The sequence below is a fragment of the Amaranthus tricolor genome, chromosome 16, assembly GCF_026212465.1.
Source record: "Amaranthus tricolor cultivar Red isolate AtriRed21 chromosome 16, ASM2621246v1, whole genome shotgun sequence".
Classification (NCBI taxonomy): domain Eukaryota; kingdom Viridiplantae; phylum Streptophyta; class Magnoliopsida; order Caryophyllales; family Amaranthaceae; genus Amaranthus; species Amaranthus tricolor.
Genome location: NC_080062.1, coordinates 2,297,503 through 2,306,991, shown reverse-complemented (window position 1 = coordinate 2,306,991; position 9,489 = coordinate 2,297,503). Strand labels below are relative to the sequence as shown.

The window sequence follows — 9,489 nt, the reverse complement described above, 5'->3', positions numbered from 1 at the left end:
CCCAATTATACTAGTAAAAATCATACTTGTACTTAGGTTTATTTTAAGAAGATTACCCTAACGGCTCGTTTGGTTGATGGTAATGAAGTAATAGGAATGAAATGTTGTAATGGCAATAGTAATAAAGGAATGGATATGAGAATTGGTAATAAAGATTCTTTTGTTTGGTGTGCATGACTAAAGAATGGTAATGGAAGATAATATTCCATTGATTGCATTTGGTTGTTAGTAATAAAAAATGGTAATGACTCTTAGTTTCATTATTGTATATTTGTATCTAAAAGCATTATTGTATCTAAATTATTCTATCTAATGATTCTTTTTTTAATAATAATATTTTTTTGGATAATTACATACATTACCTTTTTTTTCTTCATTATTTTTTTCTTCAGCTCAAAATAACATTACCTTATTTTATTACCACGATAATACTTCATTACCATTACAGCCTAATACCATGTTGTTTGATGGTAATGAAAATGGCCCTTTTTGGTAATTTCATTACCTTATTTTATTACCATTCATTATCATTGAAGGCATCCAAACAACCGAAATTTTCATTACTTAATTAATTTTATTACCATTACCACCCTCTAATACCATGTACCAAACGGGCCGTAAAAGTATGAATTACTTCAAATTAATTAATAGTAAAGATTATTTTGAACAAAAATGAGTAATAATTAGAATTATTTTAACAAATTTTCCGAGATTAATTGGTGTACAAACTGCCTTCGCCTAGAACACTCACTCGAAAAGCCAAAAGGTGAAGTAAGTTACGATTGAAACCCGACTTTTCCTTAACATCAAACAAAGGAGTATGTAACAGCTTATTCAAGAAAAAGGAAGTAACCAATTGGTTGTAGGATAGAGATACCGTGTTTTGTTAATTTATCAAAAGAACGACGAAGATGATAAATAACAGTCGATCAACGATAATCAAGTAGAATTTCAAAAAAAAAAAAAAAATAGATTACATGAAGCTTTCTTAGAGGTGTAATAGTGCAACTAATCAGGCATTCCCAGAGTTCAAAAGGAAGACAAAATACGAACTTTAACTACATAAATTGGTTCATAATAATAAGAATGGAGTTTCATCTAAATCACGAAGTAAACCAGCAAGACGCAAAAATGCCCCGTACTTCTCCACAGATGGCAGGATAGACGTGAACTATTCCGTAACAGGCGTATACTGGCTGTCACGAGCCTTTCGTTCCTCTCCCTGAGCCTTGCACAGTATATATTTTGTCTGTAGGCAGAGGGATGCGACACTGGAAGGGCTCGGTATGTAGAAAGATTTAGAATCTGCTCCATTTCCAGGCATCCAACTGATCACCAGATGATCCTTCCCCTGAAAAACATGGAATCCCTTTGTAGTTAAGGACATATACTAGAATAGTAGTAATTGTAGATGATTTCGTTAAGTTGTAAACTTCCCGCTGTTCATCAGAGTTCCCTAAATTTAGAAGGTTTATATAAAATCAAATGCTTCACGCTTGCTCAATCACAAATGAAATACTAGCTATGCTACTCGGGCTTTTCATGTTGCTTCACATACTCATGTCCGATCCTTGATGCTATGACACTTAAGACGCGTAAAACTAAATACTTAGACGTATCCGACACTTGGACACGTAACAGTATCCGACATCAGTACACGAGTCCAAATAACACATTGTACCAGTAATTCACTGTCACATGATTCACTAATCCTCTTGCAAATCGCGAATCAGAAAAAGTGAATTGTGGTCGATTTGGGCTATTTAAGGGCCATTTTGAGTGAATTGCAAATTCAAAAAGCGATTTAACTGGCGAATTATGTTAGACTAACCAGTCTATTTACAAAATGACCTTCGTCTCCTTCAAGGTGCACTAAATTGAAGGATGAATATCCCACATTCAAAAAAAAAAAAAAAAAATCAGGAAACAGCTTCTGCTCCCCTTGGCCCCTTCCAACCCCAAAAAAGAAAAATCTTATAAACAAAGTCCCCAGGAAAATTAAGAGTGTAGGATCAACAGGGTCCATTGAGTCATTTGGTCATCATCAGTACAAAGGTAAAAAAAAAAAATTAAAAAAAAAAAAAAAAAAAAAAAAAAACTAGAAAATGATAGCACTGGTGAGTGTAATTTCATGTAAACTATGAAGTAGGGTAACAAAATATTATGTTTATTATACAACTGGAAAATCTTGTATACAATAACACTCATGCACATCTCGATCATAATAAAAATGTGGTTTTGGTCACAGTGCAGTAATGGGCCTCATTCAATTGTCGTACCGTCAAATATTGGCCAAACCCATGAGGTATACCTGTTACTTAACACCTTTACAATGCGTATAACATCGATTCGGAAAGTTTAAAAAACTTTACGACTTAGATGATACAATCTAAGGTAACCTTGTTTTTGCATTATGATCCTTATTGCCTTAATTTATCATCACTTACCAAAACAATTACGATTTTTTCTTTGATAGTTTTTTATTTTCTCTCTCGACTATAGTATCCAGATATCACAAGATGTCCGGATCTATGCCAAATGGTAATTCTATATTCTTTTTAAGTTTTCAAATTCGGATCCAATTTCTCCAACCCATTCACGGTTTTACACCCACTTCAACTAGTCACTAAATCCAATCAAGATAACCATGATAAAAAAGACAAAGAGAGGGTCCAATTACCTGACGAGCACCCAGTCCTGAAAGCGACATTAAGAGAAATGTATGACAACTGCAGTTCATGACTTCGATAACTTTATGTCAAGGTTAGATCAGAGGGTTAAGAACACTGGAACAAACAGGGCATTCTGCAGAGATTGATTCCCGTAAACAAGTAACACATAAGGATAGAAAATGGTAAAAAAGTTGCCAAATATATACACCAATAGAGTCGACAACTTACAGTCTAAATAGAAAGCGATTGCGGGGCCCCATTACTCAAAAAGGATTGATATTTGATCAGGATGAGAACTTATCCTATGAAGAAAGCAAAATTTTAAGATCCGTGTTGAAATGCCATAAAACACAGAAAAACGTAGAGGAGAAATGAAGGTGAAACCATAGCCACATTCCGCGATCTGGAAACATCTGTCCCCAATCACCACAAAACACGACCCAAATCGCTCAAGGTGACCTCCTGGTGTAGAAGACCTTTTTTAAAAGGTATCTTGGACTTCATTTTCAAATTAAAGAAAAAAGAAAGAAGGAAAAACGAGATGAAATTTACAAAAACTAAAAAAATTCAACTTAAAAACAATTTCTTAAAGCCAAAAAATCATTTTAATATACTTTTGTTTTCAAATATACTTTTTACACATAATGTATCTGGTACCCAATCGTTCTTGAGTCAATCTAGGTTACATTCCTTGTTCCCGTTCCAGTTCTCCATTCCAAACTAAAGGTCGTTCCAGGTAACAATGGGTGAAACCAAGAGAGCGCTAACACAAACTTACCAGCACAAAAGAAGATTCCACAAACAACTTCAAGAAATTGCATAAGCATAGAGGCTATCTGCAAAAGAGAACATTTGTAAAGTTGACGAACTCTTGATATGGAGAAATAAAACATTATTCATTATAAGATCAGGTAAAATCGGTGTATTTATCAATCGTGAAAGATTGAAACATGTTCAAGGATAAAACCACGGACATGTATGCTTTGTGATTATTTCATTCGCAAATACGAAGGAATTTGATTAATGAGCTGAAGTTACCTTGTCCAAGAATCAGGACTTTGTTTGCAGCCAAGGGCACCATTTTCTGAATGTTCTCGCTCGTAAATATTGCTCGAGTAACTAGCAGAATAAATATTTATTAAAATTCGATATATATATATTCATAGTACCTTATAGAATACTCAGCCAAGTAATCCTAATGAGAGAAAGCGAGAATATAATACTCAACCAAAAGATTAAAGATAAATGTGTACAAACCTGAACTGTGAATGATCTCTCCATCATTACTGCTCTCACCATTCTCCTTCTCTGTGGTATCAGAAGTAGGTATCACCATCACGTGCACAGAACAGAGTCCCTCGGATACCCAAATGATATGCGAATCTATATCGTCATAAATAAAATCCCACACGTCATTGATTGTTCAAAACACGATTGCAAAAGTCAAGATAATCTGAATGAAAATTAAAAATAGAGCACTTATTCACTTAACAACTGAGTCGTTTACATTCTAGACTAGACAGTAGTCTTTTATGTATTATTAAAAAAAAAAAGTTTTGAGAGGGAACTTGGAACTTCAGTCTTGACGTAGGAGTGAGTCGAGAAAATGATAATAACTTTGTTAAGTTGCTGATGGCATTTATCTCCCTTTATTATATTATTGTGGCATTGCTTTGGGATTATTATTTGCATTATACTGCTTGTACTGGTCAATTTGGAGTACTGATTTTTTCGGTAGTTTAATTTACAAACAACATTCTACTGAAAATTTACAATTAATCTATTTATTTACTTCAATAGATTGGTGCTACCCATGCGTTGATATTCAAGCATATCTCCAAAACCACCCCCATCACAGTTAGTTATCTAATTACCCTTTCTTAACCCAAAAATAAAACTTAATGTAAAGTGTAAGCCAACCTATTAAAACAATCCCACCAATATCTCCTCCTGCACTACTAGCCTTAGCTTTTCCCCATGAACCCAGTTGTCCAGCCTCTCGTCTCCCCTGAAAACAATGGGTCATAAATACAGCAAGAACCATAAGACTTAAACCCATCGGTACATTCATGTTTTCCTCTCCCTCTCGCATTCATCCTTTCCCTTTCAAGGTTCAATATCTTCATTTTTATACTTCTCAAACCTTTAAAATTTTTGACATCTTCAAAAACCTCACATTTAAATTCAAGCATTCAATAAACGTGGCCACAGCTGCATACAGTAACTCCTCCTTATATCCCCCGCTGCCCCCTCAATCTATCTTTCTAACATGGTGAAACTAATTTAGTCTTTTAATTGTTCAGCACAAATAGCAAAGGCACGTCTACAACGGATTCACTAGCATGATGATGACACACAGATCCAATAATTGTTTGATCTCTGTTCCAGGAGAATTGAGGCGTTGATGCCTTGGGTTGTGAGGTGGTGATTAGTGGTGGTGAGGCGATGACTGCGACTGTGGGATGACTGATAGGGAGGTAGTTTGAAGGAAAAAGATAGATATATGGATGTAACTATTCAAGAAAAGTATGTTTTCCCAATATTATCACTTATCAGATGATCACTAATAAGGGTAAATTAAGAAAGCTAAGTGGAAAGGTGGCTTTTAGAATATAATAGAGTTGCAAGGTACATAGCACAAACTAAAGGGGAATATAATGAGAAGTACAGTAGATTTTTTTAGGGGATTTTGCTTGGAGCAAAGGCACAAGTTTTAGTTAGAAAAAAAGGAATCTCGTCATATTAGTACAAATAAAGCATTAGAAAGAGAGAGCACTATTTCATTTCTCAACAAAAAAGAGACTAATTGTGCAAAAACAAGGCCGTATCGTATCGTATCAGTTGTATCGTAAAGGTTTTCTAATTTTCCGAACCGGTATTACCCATATAGTAGAGGTGTAAAAACCCGTTTTAGGTTGTTTCAAGTGATATTTCGTGGTTGCGGCCAAAATTTGGCGATACGATAACCGCATCACACCGTTACCGTATTACCGCGTCGGTTACTGCAACCACGACCGTTACCGTATATTTGCACTATGAGAGAGAGCACAATGAAAATAGAAGAGTTTCTTGCCTTTCAAATGCATAAGCTACTATTTTAGCTTAGTTTTGAGTTTTAACTAGGTTACACTAAATTATCATTTTCCATTTCTTCTTATATACTAATCAATACAAGCTTTAAGTGTTCAACACTTCAACCTTCTATTTCACACTTCTAGTACATATAGCATAATTCTCAGGTTGTAGCAAAGAGCTTAGGGGTAGTATATTTTGATTTTTTAAACTTGATTTTACGTTACTAATTCAGGTAAGTTCAAGAATTTCAAGGCAGAATAACGCACCCTAAGTCTATTTCTATCGAGTTCAGCTATCTCGTGAACTACTAGTGCACAAGGCCAACAATAAGATAATGACACTTAATTTAGCAGACCACTTCCAATTCTTATATTTTTAATAAAATAAACGTACATCACCTATACACTACTATTTTCACCGTTCTTTTTACTTAAAACTTTCAAATTTGTTTGACAAACATCTCTTCAGAGTGTAGCAAGACAATGCGACAAATTCCAAAATAAGAACAAAGAAAAGAGTATGGGAGAAGCACACCAGCAAATGCATCGGGAGATGTAGCCAATTGTCGTGCTTGGATGGTGCAAGTTAACTGTCTCATTTGAGAAGAGCCAGATTTCGACACTTGAAGTATATGCAAATCTCCATTTGAATCCAAAATCACAAACTTCTCCTTTGAAATTGCTTGGATGGAAACCGCCTTTGTTGTGTTAGAAGGCATCAATCTGGATTTAATTTCTTCACGGACACTATCATTGAACAAAACAAACTGCATCCCGCACTCACCAGAGTCTTGTCGAATTTTTAAAGATCTCGGCGTCACTGGAGTTACAGAACAACATCAGCTGCTGTAGCCAACGGCACCATTTAGAGTTTCAACAATTCATTCAACACAAAATCTCCAAGAAAATTCCCAAAGAATGAGAATACAAGATTACGTATGAATAGAAAAGTTATTCAAAGTTTATTAATAGCTAATAGTCGTTCAAGTGCTTAGAACGTCACACACTGAAACATGTATGAGCAATCACAAAACAGACTAAAACATGAAACAAACAGCGTGCAACACTAATCAGAGATGTAAAGATATGCTAATATAATGACAACAAAGAGACCATTATAACTATACGTAAGACAGCACCTTACCCTGTGTGATTAACAACTGGTTTCATGGTCAGTAATGGCATGGAAGAGGAAAAAGGTAAAAATAAAGAAACACTTGAAAACCAAAGTCTACATACAGATGAAAGTCAATGGCAGAGCATAGAGAACTGAGAACCTTCATAGCTGCATAGGCTTCTAGCTTTTAGATTAGCTAAACTACAACTTAATACTTTTTTTGTGTAGAGGAGTTTATTTGGGTCATCGGGTTGATTGTGAGTTAAGTGTTTCGGATCAGTTTAAAATCGAGTCTTGTGTCCAAATTGATTTTTACATAATCGTAAATCATTTTTGAACTTGGGTCAATCGAATTTGGTTACAAGGTCGGATAAACATTGAGTCTGTTTTGAACACCTCTATTCTTGTGTTTCTTTTTACTTGCAACGCTTCTAACCACTAATCATACAAAAAAAACTCGGATCTACTTAGTAGAGACACTCACACGGATTTCATTCATGAACCACTTGATTTTGTATAACTACAAACAAAACATGCTGATCAGACTAGCATTTGTGAACTATCTCATGGGAAAAAACGAGCAACAAATTCTATTACACCGAAGTAAAAAGGTTCCATAAAACAAAATACCATAAATATACTTATATAAAACATGGATTCCTTTACAATTTGGCATTCCCAAAATAGAACACTACTCAAAACAAGCAATCAGTACAGCAACTACTAGGTAGTTCGATCTGATAATATCGGAACATGAAACACATTTATTCTACCACATAATGCACATCCACGTAACAAATTATCACATCAAACAGCATAATTAACAAATTAGTGTACTCACAATTTCCATCAGCAATCGATCTCAAAGCCACTCCACCAATAACACCATAAGCATGACCATCAGGCAACAACTTGGATGAGCTCACATTCCCACTATTTTTATCAAATTCATGACTTTCATGGGAAACCCTAGTAACCCCATTCGTAATCTTCGAGTATCTTCCCTCGACTTTCACATTACCTTCCTGATCCTCCACATTCAATTCTTCACCTTTCACCTTCGCCACACGCATCCTCCTCCTATTTCCAACCCTCCCTTTCACCAACGCCCGCAATGGAAAAACCCTAACTCCTCTTAACTCACCCATGATCAAAAACCCAAACGAAAGACAAATCGACGAGATAGGCAATGTACAGTCAATTACAGCACACTTAACCAACCTTAAATCCCTCCCACTACCTATCAATTTCACCCCAAAAACCCACATTTTCCCACCTGAAGCTGAGTACAAAGCCAAGTAATTGACAGACCCACATAGCATAACCTTCATTCCATAACTTACATCTACAATTACACCACATTTCCTATCAAAACGAACACCATTTTGACTACAACCCACCTGGGCAGTCACAAATTTTCCATCTTTACCCAACAAATAAAATCTCAAAACAACCCTAGACGCACCATTGTAAGGTCCAGAAACAACAAAGACAACATTTTTATCATCTTGGAAATCTTGATTTTTAGTGCTATGACGATTAAGCGGCACAAAACAAGCAGAAGAAAACGGATTCGGAATTAGGGTTTGAGGAGCGGGTAAAAAGCTAGAATTAGAAGAAAAGGGGGAAAAAGAAGGGAAAAGAGAGAAACTTGAATCAGAATGCATTAAAGCTAAAGAATGAGAATTGGGTTCATATAGAAAAGATGTAACCTTTGGAGAAGACAAAGAAAGGTTAGGGAGATCGAATTTGCGAGCTTCTACTGCAATAACCATTGATCTTTACCCACTAATATCTCAATTCTTAAAGGAGATCAGAGGAAGAAGATGAAAATGGAGGAAATTGAGCATGGTTTTGACATTGATGAATAATTGAAGGAAGATTAATTGATGATCGTGAGAAATTGAGAAAGAAGAAAAGAGGGGATAGACAAAAGGAGGAGGGAAAGTATTTTAATGGGTTCTTGTTGGTTTCGTATTGCTATTTGGTAGAGTACAAGTTTAGTGAGAAAGGGAAAAAAATTAGATTATTTAACAACTTAATTTCAAAAATAAGTTCCGTGAAAATTTATTTCCCAAAATAAGTGTCCGTACTTCCAAGTCTAGCCTCGGGAAGAGTCGCTGTTAGTAACAGCGAAAGTGAAAAAAAAAAATTAAAAGCCCAAAGTCGCTGTTAGTAACAGCGACTTAAAAAAAAAATTTAAAAGCTCAAAGTCGCTGTTACGACTTAAAAAAAAAATTTTTTTTTTTTAAGTTGCTGTTAGTAACAGCGACTAAATGCGTTTTATATTTTTTTGCACAATTGATTTAATCTTACTAAACAGTATTTGTGAATCGAAATCCCAAGATCATGATCGGTACAAATGCAATCTATTGCCATAATTGTCATCCTTTTTGCACATATGGCTACCAAATTAAAGATCAAGCTTTCCTCTTAATTCGTTTATTAAGGAAATCTCCTACCTAGAACACAACCATAACCCACACCAAGAATACCATCCAACATTGCTTCCCTAATAAACACGAACTTATACGTACCTAATGCCCCATATTGGTTTGGCATATATATTAAGAAAGGGTAGGGACCACTCTAAATAAGTAGGTGACATGTGATTTTAAGGGTAAAT

General features: G+C 35.2%; 1 protein-coding gene across 2 annotated transcripts; it reads right to left on the bottom strand.

Moving 5' to 3' along the window:
* Nucleotides 1-669: 669 nt before the first annotated feature.
* LOC130802314 (uncharacterized) lies at nucleotides 670-8,843 on the bottom strand. 2 transcript variants are annotated; one of them, XR_009039766.1, is made up of 8 exons: nucleotides 7,705-8,843; nucleotides 6,282-6,566; nucleotides 3,930-4,055; nucleotides 3,711-3,791; nucleotides 3,451-3,508; nucleotides 2,901-2,974; nucleotides 2,681-2,805; nucleotides 670-1,351 (listed from the first exon to the last, which is right to left on the bottom strand). XR_009039766.1 is itself a non-coding variant. In XM_057666271.1 (6 exons), exons 1-5 carry the CDS (start codon nucleotides 8,636-8,638, stop codon nucleotides 3,480-3,482), a joined length of 1,455 nt encoding a protein of 484 aa, XP_057522254.1. In that variant the 5' UTR covers nucleotides 8,639-8,843; the 3' UTR covers nucleotides 2,984-3,134; nucleotides 3,451-3,479. The 2 variants fall into 2 exon arrangements, 1 of the variants encoding a protein (XP_057522254.1); XM_057666271.1 differs by lacking the exons at nucleotides 670-1,351; nucleotides 2,681-2,805; nucleotides 2,901-2,974 and adding an exon at nucleotides 2,984-3,134.
* Between the last annotated feature and the right edge of the window lie 646 nt (nucleotides 8,844-9,489).